This window comes from Neopsephotus bourkii, unplaced genomic scaffold, assembly GCF_033783945.1.
Source record: "Neopsephotus bourkii isolate Nb327-2 ecotype Australia unplaced genomic scaffold, CSIRO-AGI_Nbou_v1 NB_1737, whole genome shotgun sequence".
Taxonomy (NCBI): domain Eukaryota; kingdom Metazoa; phylum Chordata; class Aves; order Psittaciformes; family Psittacidae; genus Neopsephotus; species Neopsephotus bourkii.
In genome coordinates, this window is record NW_026902211.1 from 738,454 (window position 1) to 762,255 (window position 23,802).

Below are 23,802 nucleotides of genomic sequence, written 5' to 3' on the forward strand. Positions count from 1 at the left end.
AGAAAAGACATAAGATTGGATATAAGGAAGAAGTTCCTTACTGTAAGGGTGGTGAAGGACTGGAATGGGTTGCACAGGGAGGTTGTGAATGCTCCATCCCTGGCCATGTTCAAGGGCAGGTTGGACAAAGGCTTGGTTGGCATGGTTTAGTGCGAGGTGTCCCTGCCCATGGCAGGGGGGTTGGAACTGGATGATCTTTCCTTTCCAACCCTAAATAGTCTATGGTTCTATGATTCTATGACTTGTAATAGAGTTGGGGAAACTCTGAGGCTCTCCTGACCAGATGGCAATTCAGACAGTCTTATCCTAGGCTCAACCTGCAAACAGCCCCTCAACACAGACCAGCAAATACAAAACACATTCCCTTAACCACCTACACATAGACCTACACACAGACTGTTCAGTAAGAGTATAAAAGCATTGCTGTTCTGGTCTGTATCATAAATGTTACTATTGGTACAAAAATTACTATTGGCTTTCTCCAAACCCCAGATGCTGCCATTCTGAAAGGCCCTGCTGCACACAGCAACATTTGGCAGAGTATTTTCTTTCTATTCTTGTCTAATTTAAGACAACACTGAAAACCTTATGTGGGACTGCAAACAAGCAGAGATGCATGTTCAGCTTCAGCATGTTTCGAATCATTGACCAAACGAAAGGAACCACTGTTGGGCTTAGCTCATTCTTCATTGATTAATCAGAGGCAAGACTTCCCCAGCAGTGTGTGCCCTCAGCACATCAGTAAGGACTGCATTCACATATACTCTGTTTAGATAGCACTGTGTTAAATCCCAGCAAATAACATGGTCACTGAGATGTGTGTGGAGCCCTTCAGGAGGAGAGCTGCTAAAACAATTAGGTAATGACATGAGGAAGCAGTGGTAAGCTGCACATCTTGATTCTTCCCAGGCACAAAAGCTTCACTAGGGCTTGCTCTTTATCTCCGATTTGCTTGGGAGAAAAAGAGCCATTGCTACACCATGCTTCCCCTATCAGAAACGTCAAACAGTTTGACATCATTTTCTCCCTGTGCCACTGAGGAGCTAAGAGTAACAACAGAAAACACCAAGCTCTCTATGCAACAGACAGAACTGTCACTCTTGAAGCTGTTGTTCTTCCCACAACAGCTATTAGCAACCAGTACAGCTGCGGGGAATTCTCGTGGTCCAGAATGGCTCCAAAAGGTCCACAAAGCCTACGGTCTTTATTTAAATCTGTCAGTAAAGCAGCTAGAAATAGATGTCCCTCTGCTGCTGCTGCTGAGATTACACAAGTTAAACTAGTAGCAGGTAACAAGAGATTTCCTCAGAACTCTTTCATAAGCAGCTTTCTGGATACTTATTACCATGACAGAGAAAAGTGAGAGCCTGAGAAACTCAGCTGACGGCACAGCAGACCTTTGCCCCAGGCAAAGCAGAATGAATTCCCCTCGTTGGTAATTTCTAGCCCAGGGCTGTGTCTCATTACTCCTGCCCAAGCCAAGGTTGTTCGAACTTCAGTGTCAGCTGAGCCGCAGAGGTGCCCCTTGCTGGCACTGCTCTGTAAGCAGGAGCTCTGGTTCTATTTAGCTGGAAATCTGGTCTCATGTGGAGAGAAGTGTGGAAAAAAAAAGCGTTTCTGGAATGTGAAGCATTACAAGACAGATTATACAAAATATAATGAGAAAGGTTATAGTATCCAGAAAAAAAAAATGGAGTTACATCCACCAAGCAGTGTTTGCTCAGCAGCAGCAGAGATGAGTTCACAGAGTCTGTCCTTAATAAAGATGATACGTAGGCGAGGATGTAACTTTTGTCTGGATAACCTGAATGATTTCTAATTTGTCTGTGTCCTAAATAAGAAAACAGGAACACCATATACATGCTGGTTTGTTTTCCTCTAAATTGAACACAAGTTTAACACTGTCACAGAGACTGGTAAAGTTAAATGGCTCAGAAAAAACCTTTTGGCTCAGTGGATGGAACCTTATCAAGCACTAAGAGGAAAAAGCATTCCATTGCCCTGCTGCCAGTATTCCAGCGAGGCAGAGCTGGGGGCTGCAGCCTGGATCAACCAGCACTCACACTTGGAACCGTTCTGTGCAGGAGCTCATGGAGGAGCAAAGGCCCCTGCAGTCTGGGGAGCCATGTCTGACTCTGGAAAAGGGACCAAAATGAGCCTTAGGGAAAGACCATTCTGACACCAACATCAATCTGGACAGAACCAGCACCCGCTGCTGTTTCAGCAAGGTTTTATCTTCTGTTTTAATAGAATGGTTTGGGTTGGAAGGGACCTTAAAGCTCATCCAGCTCCAACCCCTGCCACGAACAGGGACACCTTCCACTGGAGCAGCTTGCTCCAAGCCCCTGTGTCCAACCTGGCCTTGAACACTGCCAGGGATGGGGCAGCCACAGCTTCTCTGGGCACCCTGTGGAATTTTCACTGGTGGAGTTTCACTTATGTTGAAAGACCAAAATGCTCCTGAGATGAGGGAGTTTGAAACAGGAATTGACTATGGAGACAGGGCCAGTCTGCCTTTGCTGGTATCTGAAGAGGATTATTCTTCACTGCCTCAAGACTGTATTTGCACAGCACCCCCTTTCCTTCAACTCCAGAAGAAGAGAGAAGCCAACCAGAATATTGAAGAGGACACCACATTAACTGAACCCTCACTCAGCTCTCCCTTGTGTCAGGCTTTTATGATTCCTATAGCTCTTGATCACCTGCTGATCACCACGGCTGGTTCTGTCGTTCATCCAAGCTCCCTTGGACACAGCCAACAGCAAAACAAAACAGGAAAACAGAACAGGGCTGGCTGATGCTCCCTGAAATCCGCTCTCCAATGTGGATTTCAAGGTGATTTGTGCTCCCATTCTCCTTGGTTCCTGAGGATGGGAGGGGAAGCACAAAGCTCTCCTTTATGTGCTGAGAGCCAAACAAGGAATTAACTTCCCCACAACAGTATCTGCTCTGAAGCGTTCAGTACGTCAGGGGGACAATCAGTTCCAATGCTCTATAAAGTTGATTGAAACCTGATTACACAGCAAGCCACAGGCTCTTTTCTCCAGGACTCACCAATTGCCTGTGCTTCTTAGGAACAAATATTTCTGCAGGTGACTTGGGACTGCAGCCGGGATGGGCATTAGTTTCAATCTTATCAGGAAGTTTCAGACATTTGGGGTGCAAGACTAAAGTTAATTGTACCAAATGTTACACAAAAGGAATTATTTGAAGCAAGTTATCTTCTAATGAACAGGAAAGGGCTAGTGAACAGGGTAGTGAACAATCCTTCTCCACGGCTGGACTTCAGAACTAAAGAATGTACTTTATGACCAGATGAATGTGTGCATTTTCCCTCTTAAAACTCAATTATTGGTACTTATATCTTTCCCTGACCCACTACATTTCACCCAGGAACTGGGAGGAAGCAAAGTGCATTCATTTTTCCATTCTTCCATTTCCATACTTCTTTTGATAGAAGGTTAAGGCAGAGTTAAATAGCACTTCTGTAAGTTATATTTAAGGCTGGCAACATGTGAATGACTAAAAGCCCTGAAGAATAAAGTCTTTTAATTTAGTCACAGCACAAGCACAGGATGGTTGGTAACGGTATAAAAAGCCATGGCACAGTTCTTGGTATGAATATGGAATTTAACCCAGGGAGACCCCAAGAATAAAAGAGCCCCATCTGCTCTGTAACCTATTACTAAGAGTCACATAAACATGGAGCTAAATAAACTTGAACACAAACACAGACACCACATATACAAGATAGGTTATAACATGATCCTATACCCCACGCCCAACCTTTCTCTTGACCAGGAACAGGGAGAGTAGTGCTGAGAAGTTTCACCTGATCTCCTTTTTCCTGTTCATATTTCCCTGGGGCTTTATTACTTCTTGTTTTCTATAAATAAAACCAGATTTCATATCTATGAAAAAGGGAGTAGGAACGGAGTAGGCAACAAAGCAATTGGGAGCGCCTCAGTAATGTATTCAGGCCATTAAGGATTTCATTAGGTTTACTAAAAGGTCATTAATGATAAAATATCTTCTTTTATTTTACCTACTTTCTAAACATTATAGTCTATTCTGCCATTCAAGCTTGCACCCCACTGACATTAATTAGCATGCTATATATTAAGGAGAGTTTTTAATGAGCTGTTATTTCATATTATTTTATTGGTAAGCCTCATTGTTCAGTTTAATAGCAGAAAATGACAACTATAGGAATTGCTCTGACAGGACTGCAGCACTGAGGCAGTTATTCCAGCTCCGTACTTGGGCCTCAGTTAGTTCCTGATGCTGAAAGCCTCAGGGCTGGGTGGCCACGTGACACTGGGTGTACAAGAGCTGTGGGCAATGAACAAACTCCCAGTCCAACACACCACAGGACTAACAAGTTATCTGCTCAATCTACATCTACATCTGTTTATATCTACATCTACAACAGAAACAAGACCCACAACCCCACAAAATGGATTAGCCACATTTAGAGATAAAGCATCAGTCTTAGCTATTACTGTAGATGCTAACTGACCACATATTTTTAGCCACTTAAACTATCCACGTGTGCTTCTTTTCCAAGCCAAAGCTCTGCCTCACCCTAAGTTACTTTTCACCATTTCAGACAAAAGCAATTGAATTGACTGAATTGAATTATGATCAATTATGATTAATTAACTAAATGATGACTGAATTGAACCAAGGCCAGGCTGGACACAAGGGCTTGAAGCAAACTGCTCTAGTGGAAGGTGTCCCTGACCACGGCAGGGGGTTGGAACTAGACAAGCTTTAAGGTCTCTTCCAAACTGAACCACTGTGGGATTCTGTGACTGAATTAGAAACAAAAGGAAGTGAGCTGTTCTCCCTGTGCTACAACCTCCCTGTTCTCCCTGAGCCATCAGCCTCCTAAAGCTGTTCTGTCCCTGCTGCCAGTGATACTGATACCACTGGGGCAGCAGGAAAGCAGAAACCAGGCAAACCAGTAACAAACAGGTAGGGCAACAGGAGAAGGCAAAAACGGAGGCAAGGGAGTCAAAATGACAGAGGTTGGTAATAAGAATAGGGCTCAGGAAAATAAATCCAAACCCATTCTGTCCACTGCATGGCAAGATCCTAAAGACACGCATAGAAAGGACAGCAGTAAGATTAATTTCCAAAAAGGAACCATAATACTGGCATCTTGTCCTTTAGAAAGTGATGAAAACATCACCTTGACTGGCCTTTTCTCCTTTACACAGGGCCTCAGCTGCACCAATTAACAGGATAAAGCCCCCACTTCTGCCTGTTTCAATCCCATCTATTTGCTAAATTAAGTGATACTTCAGATGAAACAGAAAAAACCCATCCAGGAAGGAAGCACAGACCTGTCTCTGTAGTCTGCTTTCAATTTAGGTAACTACCACATTCTGGTAAGCTAGGTATTGTATCATCTGAATATGAAACTGTTAAAAAGCTTGATATGTATTACCAGAACTGCCCAGCTGCACTGGATCTTGGAAAATCAGATGGAAGAAATGGGACTAAGAATTAACTGTTTTCCTGGATGAGCAATACAGAGAAACAGCAGGGGTGAAAGAAGAGAAAAGATAGAGAGCCCAAAATGTGTTTTTCCTAGAAAAGAAAATAGAGGGATTGAAGGCGGAAAGACAAGATGTCCATGTATCTACAAAATCATTTTAAACATTTGAACTTTATTATAAGAAAGAAGAAATTGTTGGGGTCCTTTTTTGGGTAGGGGGAAAAGAGGGAGTTGTTCAGTTCTTATCACTCAGTTTGGCTTAGAAAGAGCCGAACACATACACTAAAATAATTCAGTTCCTTTTAAAGAAGAAACAGTTTTGTGGTAGCCAAACATTTTCTCATTTGCATGGGATTTATATCACTGCAAGTCTGTTGGCTTCAAAAGAACAATAAAAAGGTAATCAAAGGAAATGCTGTGCTCAAGGGACCGTATTAGGCTTTTATTTCTGGAAAGCTTGATCAAGCACTTTTCTCAAACAGTTGATTCATACTATTTATATCACAAGTGTGCTGTTTACCTGGAGGTTGTCATCCTGTTAAAAAAACCCTGACATCTGAGTTTCTCAAAAAACCCCTCTCATTTTCTCATCAAGATGTTACTGGAAATAATAGGATTTAAGAGAGCATCATCAACAAATGCTTCCAAGTGAAGTAGATCTTGTGAGTAACTGAGAGAGTAACACACAATTAAGAATCCTATATAATTTGAAGAAATTTGTTCAAAGCTCTTTAAGGTGTTTATGCAGCAAGATATCCCTAATTAGGAAATCAATTCAACATTTTTTGCTTTTAAGGCTGTGTTTAACTGGGACAGGATGGGAAGAAACAACAGCAACAAAGATACAGCAGGTTCTTTCAAGGCCAGGTTGGACAGGGCTTGGGGCAACCTGCTTTAGTGGAAGGAGTCCCTGCCTGTGGCAGGGAACTGGAACTGGATGAGCTTTAAGGTCCCTTCCAATCCAAACTGTTCCATGATTCTAAGATTTATTGCCCTTCTCAATTGCCAAGGACAGATAATAAATCAGTCCAATCAGCACCATTCACTTTGCAAATTCAGGGCTGAATCCTTACTGAGTGGGGCCCAGAACACTTGCAGCAAGTAACCAACACATCCACCCAGTGCTCAGCAGATACCACACTCAGCAATCATTCAGATGGGCTTCTCTTCTCTTCCAGGACAGTTCTGCACTATAGGCCATTAACTCTGAAAGAGTTCACTCTTTTAGAACTCATTTAGCTGGGTGTATACTCACAGCTTACACGTAATTGAGAGGATGATGCAGCCTACTATAGAGCTGACAGTTCCAAACTTAAGCAGATTAAACACGGCCACACAGTTTTGTTGCATCTTTAGATTATTAAAAAAAAATTAATTCAACACAGTACAGATGAAGTACAAAATTTATGTAATTGACGTTCATGGACTCTGGACAAACAATATACTGCAGCACAAGACACTGTATAAATCCAGTGTCACAGGAAAACAACAACAGTGCTGCAGATGAAGAGAGAATAATGCCCAATTGTGTGAAGACCATTGTCAAATGCCTGTACAGATGACTGATAAAGCTATGACTGAATATACCATCTTAATTGACCATTTCCTGGGTTTTGAGCACTTAATATCATCTCTTTAATGTTCTCTTAATGTTCAGCTAAATGCGGCAGCAGCTGCTTGTAGTATGGACTTCCCTCAGTGCAGCTTGGTGAGCTGAAGTGAACAAGCTTCATCCCAGGAGTATCGTGCATCCACAGAATGCAATTTAGAAGCTGTAACATGATTGATTTTCATGGGAACATTCAAAGCCACTTCTCACTGAAGGCAATTTCCCTGAATTGTCATCTTTCCACTATTTCAGCTGTAGAGCTTTACAAGAGTCAGTTACAAGATTCCATAGCTGTTGCTTTCTTTCCTGGGGGAGCCATTTTTCACTCTTCTTAACCAAAACCCACCCTTTAAATACCTCAAAAATGCCTACACCAAGTTGAGCTCTCAATACTTTCAGGAAACCTTCTTTTTCTTTTTTGGCTACACCTTTTAGCAAGGAAGATTTTATCCTGAAAATGTCAGGTTTCCTGAATAGCTTAAGGAAGGGCTATAAATAGAAATGCACACGTATGCATGCAGTGAGTAGCTACCACACCAAAAGATCATGCTTTGTGTTACAGTAAGTAGGTATTTTCAGGGGTTAAAGGGGGAAGAAATTTGTTTCCAATCTATTGCAAATGCAGGCAGTGCATCCCCCAAATACTGACCTTACTCATGACCCCCTAAGAGGCAGTTCCCATGTATACGACCTCTCATGCTGGGAAAGAGTGAAACAATGGAGAAGAAATGGCACTGGCAACTGATGAAGGGCAGACTGCAATTTTACATGGCAACTAAGAGGATCTGTAACCTAGGAAGTGCAATTTAAACTCAAATCCTCTGGGATTAGAGGAACTAGGCTCCAAACATCCCAGTAAAGAGCTGAATTTGTGTATGGAAGTCCACTATATTATTATTCCTGGCATCTAAATAGAGATTTAAAAGCATTTCAGGAACAGTGGCTAAGAAAACTAGCTAGTTGGAAGCTGCATCATCATTTGTCCCCAAGACCAATGTGCAACCCACATGGGACTTCATAAAGATGAGAACGTGATTACTAGACTGCACCTTACACTGATTAAAAAGACAGTTTGCTGCTTAAACATCGCCTTCAGGCACGGCTCACCAAAAGAACTTCAACAGCCTCAGAGTGTTTCTCCAGCCAAGGAGCTGAAGATATTGTAGCCACCCTTTAAATGCCTCTAGGACTGGAATACCTTATAACAATGCCTGCCCTCGGCAGTGTGACAAATGACAGGATACTGGGTGGGTTTTTCCCTTTTTTCCTTTCTTTCCCTTTAAGGGCAAACTATTGTAAAACCTGGCAATTCTGAGAATTAGGTCACACACAAAAAATGTACTGTCAAAGGTGAAAGCCACTACCAATGGAGTGCACTTATGAGTCTCCAACTGCCCAAATGGGCAGTTAAATGCAGCTATAAATATGCAATTTTAACTTACATTTTCAAAATCACAGAATCCCAGACAGGTTTGGCTTGAAAGGGACCTTATGCTCATCCAGTTCTAACCCCCTGCCATGGGCAGGGACATCTCACACTAGACCATGCCACCCAAGGCTCTGTCCAATCTGCCCTTGAACACTGCCAGGGATGGGGCATTTACCACTCATCTGGGCACGTTGTGCCAGTGCCTCAGCACCCTCACAGGGAAGAACTTCTGCCTTATACCTAACCTGAATTTCCCGTTTCAGTTTGAACCCATCACTCCTTGTCCTATCACTACAACTCAAGTTTGCACAAAATATGTATCTGAAGCACTTCAGTTTGGATTATGGAACAAACATGCTTTAGACAACCTTATGTCAACTAAAAGCAGGAAAATTTAAGTGCCAAAGCTGGTCATAGAATCATAGATTGATTTGGGTTGGAAGGGACCTTAAAGCTCATCCAATTCCAACCTCCCTGGTCCAAGACCTTAAATTAGGTTCCTTGCTCCTGCTCTCCAATGACAGCGTGGGTCTTTCTGCTGTTTGATGGTGGTTTGACTTTACATGCATAGGAGGAAAAAAAGAACAAAAATTAAATCTTTGTTACATGTCTCTGTACACAAAAGCTTTGAAGCTGAACTCCCACACAGTATCAGCACAACAAGCAGCATTTCATTATTAGGGATTTTAAAGGATAGCAGCTTTTCAGGACTGGCATAAAAAGAATACAAGTTGTGGTGCTTTCAGTCTGCCAGGGGACTGAAGGGGAACAGGACTTGCTACAACATTATTAGATGCTGCCACTCACAGCTCGCTACAAGAGACAGCTGTAGTAACACCTCTTCCATGAATGTCACCTGCAAAAACTGCTCTGTAGAGCATTCCACCCAAACCAACGTACCAGCAAATCCATTATCACTGATCAGCCGTGATTCTGAACACAGACTGATCTGTTTGTCTCATCTAAGTACCTACGCACCCTGGAGCTACCTGGGGACTTTACTATAACTAGAGCTCTTAAGCTTCCTCTCCGCTGCAGGGCTTACTTGCAAGAGCAGGCTACACATCTCCCTCATGGCTTTCCTGACTGGACAGATCAACTACCCATAACTCAGCATACACTCATGCTCTCAACTGCTCTGCTGTGCTCCTCCAGCACCCCAGAACGAGCTGTACCATCACTTGCTTTCATACAGCTCGTACTCTAATCCTTTCAGCATACTGATTAACTGACTTGTAATTCTGGGAGCTTTCTGAGCTCCTGTGAACAAGACGTTTTTGCTTTCCAGAAACAGACAGCAATTACCTACTCATTTGGGGCTCTAGATGGTTCCTTAGTTTAAAAATCCAGCTCTGTCTGTACCCAGCTGAACGCACGGGGGGCTAAAGCAGTTTTAAGTGCAAGGCTATTGCCACCTTTATTTTTACAGTATCATTGTAAAGGATAAAAGAGATTTACGTAAATCCAAAAGGTTTATTAAGTTCCTTCCATTTTGCTTAGGCTCTTCAGAAGTACTCAGTCATTATTGTCCCTGCCCAGGGCACGGGAATTGGAACTAGATAATCTTAAGGTCCTTTCCAACCCTAAACATTCTATGATTCTATGACATTAGTACTTTTTGGTGGGTAAAAAGCTGGCTGTGTAGGCAGGCCCAAAGAGAGATGCTGAAAGGAGCTGATTCCAGTTGGTGGCTGGTCACTAGTGGTGTTCCCCAGGGCTCAGTACTGGGGCTGGTTCTGTTTAATACCTACACTGATGATTTGGATGAGGGGATCAAGAGCACTCTCAGTACATTTGTGGATGACACCAAGTTGGGTGGGAGCGCTGATCTGCTTGGGGGTAGGAAGCTCTGCAGAGGGATATGGGCAGGCTGGATCAATGGGATGAGGTTACCTGTATGAGGTGCCACAAGGCTCTTGGAGGTCATTACTGCTGAGAAATTACTTTGATCCTAGACACACAGCATGAAATCTTTAAAAAAACCCAGCAGAGACAAAGGTGCTGGTTTAAGTATCTGTGGTAGGCTGGGGATTAAGCAAGAGACACAAAAGATGCAGCTACCTGGACAACAGTGGAAATATCTCGTTATTTTTAGCGAGATTGAACTTCAATTGCAGGATGAGATGTTTCTGTGAAAAGACCTGAACTTTACTGAGCAATTTCAAAACCAGGATCTTCCATTACTTGGAACAGATTTGCCTGTGATACAGATTTAGAGCCTGACAATTACACTGAGAATAAACAAGTGACACACAGTACAACTGCTCACCATGCACTGACCGATGCCCAGCCTGACCCAAGCAGTGATCCACCCCTTCCATTCAGCTCCCCCCAGTTTCTATACTGGGCATGATGTGCTGTGCTACGGAATACACCTTTGGCAAGTGTGTGCATGTGTCCTGTCCCTGCTCGCTCCCCGTTTCTGTTGCCTCTTCTCACTGACAGAACATGAGTGGAAAGTCCTTGATTCAAGATCTCACTCTTCAGGGAATGTTCTGTATGTATTTTCACACGTTAAGAAGAGAGAGGAAAGGCAAACATTTCATTCCTGTCAACCTTCAGGCACTCTGGTTCTCCTGGTGTTTTTAACACTTGGATTTTCATCCCTTTGGAGCAGAGGGACAGGAGGAAAAGGAGGAAGAGCTCTAATTCACCTTGACTTCTCTTTGGCTTCAGCTGCTGAATATGCACAGAATCATTATCAGGAAAGAAAAATCTGTTTGTCTCCACTGAGACTTGAGCAGTTATATGACTGGAGGGGCAAAGGCACTGTCATGATGCATTGCTACCCAGGAGGCACTGAAGTATCTCTATGTAGCTGCTCACCCAGAAAAGCTACTCAGATCGTTGAAGTCCTTTCAATGAGCTGAGCCCAAGGCAATATTTTAGTAGGAAACTGCCTCTTTAAAAATTAAAAGGAGTTATTTCTGCATCATTTGACTTGGATTATTTTAAACCTGTTTCATTATAGGTCACCTGTGTTGCCAGAAACATAATGAATTTGCAACTGATTCTCTTCAGCTTAATTCCTAAAAATACAGACAGCTTTAGTACATAATTCCTTACACAGACATGGACAGCCTGTAGTACATGTTCAAAATACTGCAAGGGTTAGTTCTATTCTAGTACAGACAGGTAGTATATAACCTGCACAGACTGCTACAAGTGTATCAACAAAATATGACTCCTTATGTAGTCATGGTTATTGCCTGGCTGAAATTATTAAGAGGAAATTCTACTCATTTATGAAGTCTTGCCATATCAAATCCCATGTACCCTTTGTGAGCCAGCTGGAGTGATGAACTAAGAGCCAGGTTACATTTATGCCCAAGAGAAAGTCAGTATTTCTTGCTCACGCTGTAATGTAAGAGCTCACTGGTGTGAAACCTGCTTCATTTTTCCCATTCGACCACCAATGTGACAGAAAAAGGCAGTGTCAGCGAGGAGATCTAGAAGTGACATGTTAGAAGACATGTTGGTCCAAAGTGAGAAGCTGGGAAGAGGAAAGGAGCAGAACTCACTGGTGATGGCAGACTGGTTTCTTGCACCCACACCTTTTCCAAAGTAAGTCTGTACATTCAGTCATCATAAAAGAGAAAGCAAAAAAGCAGTTCTTCCCCTCTGTCCCAGAAAACACTGCACAAACCCACACTGAAGATTCCTACATGACCATAAAAGCATCTTTTAGTGATAGATGCTGAGCCTATAAACTGAAACACACTCAGCCAGCACTGGTGTTCCACTTTCTGCTATTCAATAAAAGTGCCTGTACCTTCTCTTCTAGGACTATCATTTCACATGATCCTCTAAAGCAGCCTTTTATATTCTTTCTCCACACATCCGGCGTACCCAACATTATGGATAGTCTCACCAGAAGCAGATGACAACAGTAACGCCTCCTTACCTTACCAAGAAACATCTCCTTTGATACAGTCTAATCACATTCATTAGTTTTCCCACTCAGCACAGGATGGCCAGTGATCATCCTGTAGCCTGCTGTGTGTTTTGTCTGGAGGCAGGGAGGGTGGTTGGGCTCGACAAACTATCATTGAGAGATCCACTGAGAACACTAAAAGACAAGCCTTAATGGCTACACTCTGCCGAGCTTGCCAGGAAGTGGTGTGACTTTTGGAAAGGCAGAGAGGAATTAACTGAAGTATTTAGGTATAAAACCTAACTGACGTTTACCTCAAGAGAAAAGGAAAGAAAACTGACCATGGAGATACTGCAGATGAAATTAGGGCAGGAATTGAACACCCAAGACAAGGGGGAATGTTTGGCTCTCATTTTGCAACAGATCTTCTCTCTTTTGAACTGGAAAACTTTCAGTGATAGCAGCAGACTATCTTGAAGAAGCTTCTCTATTTTAATCAGGCTTCTTTTAGCACCTGCTGAAATCTCAGAGCTCAGGATTGGCTTAAACACAAATGAAAAGGGCCCTGTGGCATGTATTCCTTGACAACAATCTGTTCTCCTCACCTCATAGAGTGTAATGATGCCATTTGTCTCATTTGGAGGCTTCCACTGAACATAGATCTTCTCTTCAAAAGGTCCTCCCTGGATGGATTCCAAGGGAACGGGTCCAGGAACTACAGAGGAAAAAAAAAAAACCACCAAAAATCTGTGTGAGAAGCTCCCACACCTCCAGCTGCACGCACATCAGAAGACACCAAAAAGCCACCAGACACTAACTCAGAGCTCAAAATACCTAAATAGATATAATAAAAACCCCACAAAAAACTCAAGGCACCATCATTGCCGAGGTTTGAACCATATGAAAGGCCTATTCTTAACAGCTGGGTCAAATAGGAACACCCTCATCTAGCCATTAAGTGATAAATAAAATCAGAATCCATGAAAATATGAAGCTAATTTCAGTATGTCCTTATTCAAATGCAGCACAACAGCAGCGGGGAATTAATGTGTCCTTCTCCTCCCACACAATAAAGTTCTATCCCCCTAAACAGCCAGATTGCACCTTGGCATAAAGATGCTACTGGACTGCACACCTTTATCAATATGAAAGATTGATTTCCTCAGTAAAGTAACAATGCAAAATTTATATTTCATTATGGCTACAAGGCCAGCTAAAAAATCCACCTACTCAAGCAAAACTTGAATACTGTGGAAGGTAACTAATAAATGCACTCCCAAACCTGCCTGATGAAAACCCTGTTCATTTTTCTGAAGGATCTGCCATCCTCTTATGTCCCCCTGGATGATATAATGGGCTGCAAGAGCCACTTTCAACAGGAGAAACTTAGGACAGCAATTCCTTCCAGCTCTGGCAGAGGAAGAACTTCTTTAACACATTAGACAGAATGGAGGCTTGTCATCTGTGAGAGTCCTCAAAATAGCTCAGATGGGATAATAACACTTTAAAGCTTTCCATCAGTACTTCCGGAAAACAGTTCTTTTCTATCCAGAATGGAAGAGTTAGCACTGGATGAATTTAGCTTCTGAGACATATATAAAATACTACATCCAGATCAGTATTAAGAAAAGCTACAGTGTGGAAAAGATGCTATACTTCTTTTTATGGGACAGTGATGCGCATGCACAAGAAAAATCAACAACCAGAATTACATTTGCCCATATAACAGAATCACACAATGGTTTGGGTTGGAAAGGACCTTAAGATCATCTGGTTCCAACCCCACTGCCATGGAAAGGATGCTGCTCTGTGAGTCCTGGGTAGTTCAAAACACAACCACAAGGCCAGGCTGAATGTGGTTCTGGGCAACCTGAAGATGTCCCTGTTCATTTCAGGTGGTTGCACTAGATGAACTCTGAAAGTCCCTTCCAACCCAAACTATTCTATGGTTCTATAGAATTAAAGCTACTGCTGTTTGGTAACTGCTCAGACTGGCATTTGTCATTCCCAAGCACCTTGGGGATCCTTGCTGTTTCATTCCACAGCTGTGGAATGGGAATTATTTACACTTACAAATACTGTGTAACACACACTATCCAGAGAATCCATTTAAAAGTTTCATGGGGCAAAGAGTTATGTTGTTATTTACAACTTGGAAATATTAAGTCTTCCTCCCAGAACAAGCAAACCCAACACAACTCACCATCCTCCTCCGTCTGCACAACCAGCTCCTCACTCTCCATTTTACCCTCAGGGTTCGAGAGGGCCAACCGCAGCCTGATGGTCATGAAGGGCCGGAGACCTCGCAAGGTGTAGTGGGACGAGGTTTGGATGAGTTCCTCTGCCTCGAACTTTTGCTGGTTAAACACATACTGGTACTGGACGGTGAGATTGTAGCTGTGGCAGCGGGTCACCACATAGCCAAAGGGTTCCCACTGCAACGTCAGCTGCCGGGAGCGGATATCAACCACTTCCACATTCTGTGGTCCATGGACAGGATCTGTGGAGCAAGCAAAGAGGAAAAAACTCATTAATTTGACATTAAAAGAAGTCAGCTATCCAATAATATGCTTCCTGTCAGAGTATTCGAGTATTTCACAGCTCTGAATGTTCCTGTCTTTACAATGTGTAAGTGACAGGGAAATGAACGTCAGAGCCACAAATACATCCTGGCTCCTGAGTTTTCCCTGAAAAACCCCCTGTCACAGGGCCTTGAATCAGCGGTCATGCTCCTGATTCCTATGAAACTACACTGAATCCAACAGTGGCAGCATGAGTCCATCAGGTAAATGGTGTGAAAGTCACACTTGCTTCATTCTTAACTAAAACAATGGGCAGCAGAAAACAGGCAAAAAAGCCCCCAAACCAAACAAAAAACCCCTAAGCCCCAGAAAGGTAGGTGATCTACTTGAAAGTGACCAGCTACCTCGGTGAGTCCAGTCCTAAGTGATGCAGACACATGGAAATGGCTGCCAGAGATTGGATGAACTCGAGTCTCAGCTTTCAATTTAGCTATGTAGCTCCTACATGCTCCTGCCTACCCTAAACCCATTCTGCTCAGAGACAAAAGCACAGGAGTGTAAGAATCAGGATTAGGAGGCTGACTGTCAGACTTCCAACATCCCAGTGTACTGCCACCTCCATTTGCCAAACCCTTGGATGCTTTGGCGATGGCACATCCGAGTAGATCACGCTGCTCCTTGGGTATGTTCTGAGTCATCTCCACCTTCTGCCAATAAAACTTTCCTTTCAGATCCTATCAACGCCTTGGCCCCACCAGCTATTTATCATCCCTTCCACAGTGTTTGACTGAGGTACAGTTGAATATTCATGTGGAGGAATCATTTTCACCTGCTGTTCCTTAACTTATTTATAACAGCATAACTCAAATGTTCTTTATATAAAGCATAAATGCATGCGCTGCTAGACAGGAGGATATAGAGAATGAAGGATGAGTAAAACCAGTGTCTGAGATCTGTCAGATGGTAGCAATATTACCCATGTCATAGTTTGCTTATCTGACATTTCCTCAACTTGCAAGGCTCGTTTGTTTTTTGGCTCAGTATGGATCTAAGCAAGGGAATCAGAAAATACATCATTTGATGGAAGTTTTCCTGATTCCCAGCACAATTCAGTGTTTCGCCTATTTCTGATACTCTGATAATTTTGACCTATGAAAGGAACAGAATGTTTTCATGGGAACAAAAAATGTCATAAGGCCTCCAGAACACTACTTATGCTTCTTGGAAAGATAATTGAAGTGAAAAAAAGCCTTCTAGTAATTCTTGAAACTAAAGCACCCACCGCACTGGCTTCAATCTACTAATGCATAAGCAGAAAATACACTGTAATAACCAGCATATTCTGTATTACTTCCAAGAAAACCCTAGTGAGTGGCACTGGGAAAATAGCTACCTCGAAAATGAACAGAATTCGGAATCTTTATATAGATGCAGCCACTTTTGAAACAGGATGGATATGAAAGGACCAGTGGGCTGAAGCGAGCAACTGACTTAGGACTCTGTATCAGTCATGTCAATTCCCTGGCATATAGAAAACACACCTTAAATGAGATTCTTTAGTAGTGTGTCAAAATAATCATAATTTAGAAATTAGAAAGTTTGGATGCATCAGTATACACATATATACTTAGTATTAGGTGATAATCGTTCTTTATATTATAAACTCAATGAAAGAACCTTTCTATAGACGACTTGGATAGATAAATAACGTGAACAGAAGAATGACTGTGTGAAGTCTCAGCCTCTGAACCTATACAGGTAAGAACAAACCTCCTTCCAAGCTGTATCTAAAGGCAAGAAAACCAAGGAGATGCAGATGATCATCCTTCCAATCTCTACACAAAGTAATCCACTTAAGACTGCAACACAGAATGTGGTTGAGACAGGAAAAATATTTCATGCCAAGACAAGGATGTAGCTGAAGATGGCAATTAACCTCCAGGTTAATGCTACACTGTTCTTTAAATTACAGTTATTTTCTTTAAGTCAGTCATGTTATGAATGGGTAATTTGAGGGTGTTTGGTTTATTCATGTCAGATGTGCTGACTTTACCAGTGGGTAAGGAACAACTCTGATTCAGCATCATCTCACCAAGTCAGATGTCCAAAACCTGGACTATGGAAGAATACCTGCAGTTTTTAGCTTGTTCATCTCACATTTGCCCTTTCCTTTCACACCCAAAACTGTAAGTCTTGGAGGCTGCCTTGTATCAACCAGTTTCTAATTCTACTCAAAATTTATTGTAAAAGATACGTCCTGAGGCCTTTCCTGGGTTTTGCAACACAATCTTTCCAATAAAGTACCCAGCCTATTGACTGCAGACCATTTTAGTTCCAAAGCAAGAAGCTAAAATACAGATCACAAACACAGTTCAGACCCCACTACATGATCACAGAACATGTCACTTCTCCCAAGTACTCTGTTCAACAGCACTAAACTGTGAGATTTTCAGCCCAGTCAAAGAAATGAGACCATGATGCTGTACAGATCATAGCGACAGCAGGCTGACAGAGGGGAGACTGAGATGAGCTCTTAGGCAGAAGCTCTTCCCTGTGAGGGTGCTGAGGTGCTGGCACAGGGCGCCCAGAGAAGCTGTGGCTGCCCCATCCCTGGCAGTGTTCAAGGCCAGGTTGGACACAGGGGCTTGGAGCAAGCTGCTCTAGTGGAAGGGGTCCCTGCCTGTGGCAGGGGTTGGAACTGGATGGGCTTTAAGGTCCCTTCCAACCCAAACCAGGCTACAATTCTATGAAGGTCTCCCAGGGATCTCCCAGCTGTACTCTCTGTCCTTAGCCCAGGGAAGCAGATTTCTGACCCAACACCGACGTGCAGTTTTCAGAGACTGCATTTTCTGCCATCACAATTTTACAGAGAAGTTGAATTTTATGGTTGGTTTCCCTTTTTTCCTTATTGTAACAGATCTCCTTTTGTTCACTGCGGTCTTCTTGCTCATTGTGAAGTCAGAAAACCAAAGGGGGATTTAGATTAATAGTAACAATTGTGTTTGCTTTATACCCCTCCATCAAGAGAGGAAAGGCAGCGACGGTGAAACCCTGGGGTTTGAACATGAAGCTCAAGTTGAGCAGTGAAGTTAAAGAGACAATTGCTGCCCCTGGGTTAACTAACTGGTGCAGAAGCCTAATTGGAAAAAGTCACTGCTGTCACTAAAGACAGAGCAGAAGGTGCCCTTACTCGTCTGAGGCCTCATGCCCATGTCTCCTGACCTATGGAGAGCAGGAGGCAGTTTATTAGCTGTGCAGTTGTCCACTGATTGACCTGGTTTTCCCAGCAGGTTACAGAGACTATGAATGCACACAGAAGAAAAATGAGTGTGACAAGAGCTTTCTGTGAGACCTCAACTGATGCCTTCTGAAAGAGAAAGAGTAGGAAAACAGGTGTGATTCCTGCCTTCTCTTCAACACACCCTCATGTAAGCTCATCAGCCAGTCACTCCTACCAGAACAGGCCAACACCCCAGTAAGGTCCCCATCCCTTTCTCTTAGGAGGACTGGGAGAAGACAAGGACAAGACTGGGTGTGTTGGTAGCTGATAATGAGACCAAAACTTGTGTTCTTCCAACCACCAGCACGGTAAGTCCTCTCTCTGTAGCCCAGGAAATACTGAAATCCATTTTAATTTACAAAATATAAAATTGGTATCAGAGTAGGGTTGAGAACTTCACAGAATATTTCATTTTCGTGACAAATCAAGACAGTGGCCACTTGTCAAACAACAGCAGCAAAACTCCTTATGACAGCAATTAGGATAAACCTTGTGTTTTCCAAATACATTGCTTTCGTTCTACAGCTGGGAAACCCAGCACAGAATCCCAGCCTGGTTTGTGTTGGAAGGGACCTCAAAGCTCACCCAGTTCCAACCCCTGCCACGAGCAGGGACACCTTCCACTGGAGCAGCTTGCTCCAAGCCCCTGTGTCCAACCTGGCCTTGAGCACTGCCAGGGATGGGGCAGCCACAGCTTCTCTGGGCACCCTGTGCCAGAGCCTCAGCACCCTCACAGGGAAGAGCTTCTGCCTAAGAGCTCATCTCAGTCTCCCCTCGGGCAGGTTCAAGCCATTCCCCTTGGCCTGTCCCTACAGGCCCTTGTATCAATTCTTTTTACAATTCATTGTATTTTTAAACAATCTGACTGACAATGACTCTCCTCCAGGCTTTAGAATAGGGCTGAAGCCTTCTCCATCCTGCCTTTATTCCCTATTCCTTCCCTTCCTCCTCAAATTTCCACAGGGTGAAACAAGCCTAGGGAAACACCCACTGCAAACCCACAGCAAAATAAGCAAAGCAAAAGCGTTCAAGGAGTTTGCATTAAATCCACAATTCTTGTGTGCCATAAAACCACCCTCAAGAGCGTGTGCTGTTCACCCTCAGAGATCCTGACAGAGAAATTGTTCCATAAACGTCCCACATCCTATGTCCTATACGTGGATATTTCAGGATGACGGACAGCCCTGTCCATCCCTGCGGTGCTGTGTGTCTGTCTGTCACAGAGCTCCTTTGCTGAGCAGCGTAACGTACACACTGCTGCCCATCACATTTCAGTACTCTTGAATGTGCTAGAATTGCCTTTTCAGACATGACAGATAAAACCACTGATGAAGCAGAATTCACCAATCTTTCAGTGCTGTAGAAGTGTTTTGGCTTTGTCCTTTTCTGCACAGAGAACATTACCCTAATATTTGGATCTCATTTTTAGGGTTTTTTTAAATGAGTTCAGTTTTCATCACTTCTCCAAAGTCAGTGCAGACAAGGCTGAAAGCAGGCAATTAGATGGAAAGGCATGTTCTGAGAGATGCTGCAACAGAGAGAAGAGAAAAAGGAAACTGATACAATAAAATCACTGCAGAACAAACAGCCTGTTTGTTGAGATGTCTGTAATCAACCAAATCCCAAGTCATTCCCAAAGAAATAGGTGTCATTGAAGCTGATGAACTAAAATCATAGAATCACAGAATGGTTAGGGTTGGAAAGGACCTTAAGATCATCTAATTCCAACCCTCCTACGTGGCCAGGGACACCTCACACTGAACCATGTCACCAAAGTTATTTTATGGCATTCTCTGAGCAGTGAAGAAGGAGCCCTGCCATACAGATGAATCTGTTATAAAGAATGAAGTTAAGTCAGAGAATGGAATATGTGCTTAGGTAAGTCAGGGACTGAGATCAGTTAACAGAATTATGCAGTACCAGGATAGTTTGGGTTGGAAGGAACCTTAAAGCTCCTCCAGCTCCAACCCCTGCCATGGGCAGGGACACCTTCCACTAGAGCAGCTTGCTCCAAGCCTTTGTGTCCAACCTGGCCTTGAGCACTGCCAGGGATGGGGCAGCCACAGCTTCTCTGGGCCAGTGCCTCAGCACCTTCACAGGGAAAAGCTTCTGCCTCATGTCTCTTCTAAAGCATGCCACAGTTACGATCATTTTACTTCAGCTCACAGCACGTCTGCCTCATTCTTTGATTGATGTGGTTTTTGGTTTAGTTGCAAATTTTACTTTGAATTCTGCACTGGAAGAAACCCAAGATATAAAAAAAAATAAGAAAAGGGAAAATATTTGATACGTTACAAATCTCATCAAACATCGTGTGACCTTTCAGTAAGCTCCCAAACGCGCCTGTTGCTCTCACAGACTCAAAATCCACACACTGGCAGGTACCTGAAGTCACACAGAAATCACTTCCTACCTCTGCTCATGCTCCCTACACCTGGAACAGAGCCCCAAACCTCTATTTGCTAACAACCACTCACTAATGAAGCACAACTGTCTAAAAAGGTATATTAGCATCTGCTTAAATAGATTTCTTTGTCATTATGTTAGGAAGTGGTGAAATGAAAGCTCTCTTCCCTCGTACCTAAAACTGCTGTTCCCTAACCAGCTTAAAAATAATAATTTAAACCCACAATAAAGGGTAATTACTGGTTTTATTAAAGTCATCTATCACGGATACCCAGAGCGGTGGCACTCCATGGCTGGGAACAAAATGTACATTATTGAGCATTTGCTGATTAAATACAAAAGCATAATTAAATATGCTAATGAAAGTGAGATTCCAAACCAGGTAAACTTGAGGGTTGTGTGAAGCACAAGTAAAATGTGGGGTTTCTACAGACTCATTTTATTATGTATACATTTTAACTATTTATTTTCCTACCATGCATATGCAGTTATTTTTATTGCCTCTTCCTCTGTGTACAGCTTCAACTGGAGTAAGTGAAAGAGATCAGAATAACAGAGAAGCTAGTTCCTGACAAAAGAGAAATTACTGCCATAGAAATAAGTAAGGCAATAAAAACAGGAGGCAAAAATAGAGGCTCCTCCACCCAGTCATGGGTCTGTTGAACTGTTCTGAGCAGCAGAGGAAAGCACCGCTCTTGCAGATGGGGTTTCTCATATTTGCAACTATGGCTTCCATTGTGTAATCTGCAAGAGGAATTCTCTGTGTTCTCTCAGAATCCTGACTTTCAAAAGCAAAAGTAATAAATAGGTATTTCCAGATCTCCTTGCAGCTCTAGCAGAAGAAGCTACCAGTTCATGACACATCAGCTTTGAGAGCACTAATGAAATATCCTCACTGACCCTAAACCATTTTTCTCAGGTTCAGAAGCAGCAGCAACTCCCTTTTGCATCACTGATGGAGAGCTTTATGCAGGGAATCTCTGTATGCTGGGCACTCACTGATTCCATACACTTAATGACATTTGAAGGGATTTTTGTGGAATCAGACTCACAGCCTGGTTTGGGTGGGAATGGACCTTAAAGCTCCTCCAGTTCCAACCCCTGCCATGGGTAGGGACATCTTCCATTAGAGCGGCTTGCTCCAAGCCCCTGTGTCCAATCTGGCCTTGAGCACTGCCAGGGATGGGGCAGCCACAGCTTCTCTGGTCAACCTTAAAGCAACCTTAAAGCTAGTCATGCCTATGAGTTGGGAAACAGCTCATTTATTCACATCAAGATCTTTATACTTGAGAATGGGTTTTTTTCTGGGTGAACTGAGGCCCTGGCTTACTGCATATAGAAAGAAAAAAAAAAGTACTGAAATGGAAAAAGGCAGTTTGTTTTGTTTGCTGCAACTGTGGTTTGATTCTCTGCTGCCATGGCTTTAACAACAAGGCTAGAAGGAAGCAGATGAGTATTCATGTGTGAAAAAAAGCCTATGTTTTTAACAGAATTAGGCAGCTGAGCTCATTTCCACCCCATTAGGATCTGTCTATGAGACAGTGCTGCCAATGAAAGTGCAAGAGATTAGTTTTCCTCTCACTAGCTTAAGCAATGCTCTGGGCACCAAATACAGATCACAACACTTTTCAGGGATATTGCAAAGCTCATGCAGGGAACTGATCCAGATCCTGCCTTTCAATTTCTTAGCAAAGCCATTTCCACACAAATGCACCACTGTGCCCTGAAAGAGTCTATTTGGAAGTGGAAAAAGGAGAAAGGAGGTAGATGCTTATTGGAAATCCATTTGCTGGAAGTGAGTTAAGGAAAGCTGAGAGTTTCTAAGAAAGGATGTGTTAATATGTCACTGAAACATTCTAATAACTCCTGCCACAGTCTGGCACCACCGGGCCGCAAGTTGTGACAGCATTATGGGGAGCCACACTGTTTGTTCATTTAATATGCCACTGAATTTACATGAAGAAAATACTGTTCCTAATTTCATTTTCCTCTAATATTCCTACACAGAACAAGTGCTGAAAAAGTCAGTTCGATGGGTGGTTGTCCTCCAGCTATTAATGATTTCCTTCTGTTCAGAGTAGAGGGCAAGAAAGAAGGGCAGAGAAAAAATAGTTCCTGCTTTGCTATAAAAATAACACTAATCTTACTGGAGATGCGTTAGCATCTGCTCCCTAGACAGTTACAAGTTGTGTCAAGAAGCAGATGATTAGAAACATCAGGGATCTCCAACTGGCATCCATTCAGCTCTAATCTCTCAGGATTTACAGAGACAATCACTTTCTTCTCCCTCTTCATCTTCAGAAAATCTATGAAACTTAAAATCCACAAGCACTACAGTTACAATATGAAGCAACCAAGTGCTGGGTCCTGTCAGAATTAAGGTTGCATATACAATGGGAATTTTGTATTATTTGTGCTCTATGCACCGTGCCCAAGGACTTCCAGAGATTTTTCAGTGTCTCTGGTAATCAGGAACTCGGGAAGAGCCCATCAACCCCTGCAGTATCCTGGTGCCCTAGGGCAGCCCAAGCCTCCCTTTGAGGGTAAACCCACACTTCCAGACCATCACAGTTCCCAAGCAGCCCCGGCCCTCTTGCCCATGGACCACTCTACTGGAGGAGTGTTTTTCCCCACAGGAGCACTTCCCCAAGTACACACACATAAAGTAAACCAGATGTACGTGCCAACATAGCCTGCCAGTTCAGTGACTCACTGATGGTCTGACTAGCAGATAGCAGTAGGCTGCAGCCATGTATGTCTTCAGGTGTGCCACTGGGCAGCAAAAGAACCACAAGATTTAACTTTGGTCACAATTGAGAACATTATCTACTGACATGTTCTTCTATTCCTTTACTTTTCCATTACTATTCCTTGCTCCATACCCTCCACTGCCACTGATCTTCTGCCCACCTCGTCCCAGTTTTTTCTCCACTCCAGCACTTACTGCATTCTCGAAGTCCTCAACTACATCTGCTCCCAAGCCTTCTTATTCCATCCGAGTTGCCAGCCCATCCCAATCCACCCTCCAACAGGGACCGCAGCTCCTCATCAGCCTGTACTCCTAATCCCTATCAGTCACTGGGTCTTAGTCTCAGACCTTGCTCATATGTTCTACACTCTTCCTAAAAAGACAACCCATTTCCCTCTCCTGCTCTTTGTGCCCAGCTGCCCTACACAAT

The 23,802-nt window shown here is 43.1% G+C and overlaps 1 protein-coding gene across 9 annotated transcripts in view; it reads right to left on the bottom strand.

The window, feature by feature from the left end:
• Positions 1 to 23,802, bottom strand: part of PTPRT (protein tyrosine phosphatase receptor type T) — a 548,712-nt gene that overhangs the window by 356,893 nt on the left and 168,017 nt on the right. For all 9 annotated transcript variants that reach the window (XR_009728966.1, XM_061376782.1, XM_061376778.1 and 6 more), the window contains exons 7-8: positions 14,619 to 14,915; positions 13,021 to 13,130 (exon numbers count right to left, since the gene is read on the bottom strand). Coding sequence is in view for 8 of the 9 variants with exons in the window: in XM_061376782.1 (XP_061232766.1) it covers positions 13,021 to 13,130; positions 14,619 to 14,915 (407 nt within the window). In the remaining variant the exon portion in view is untranslated. The remainder of the gene's footprint in view (positions 1 to 13,020; positions 13,131 to 14,618; positions 14,916 to 23,802) is intronic.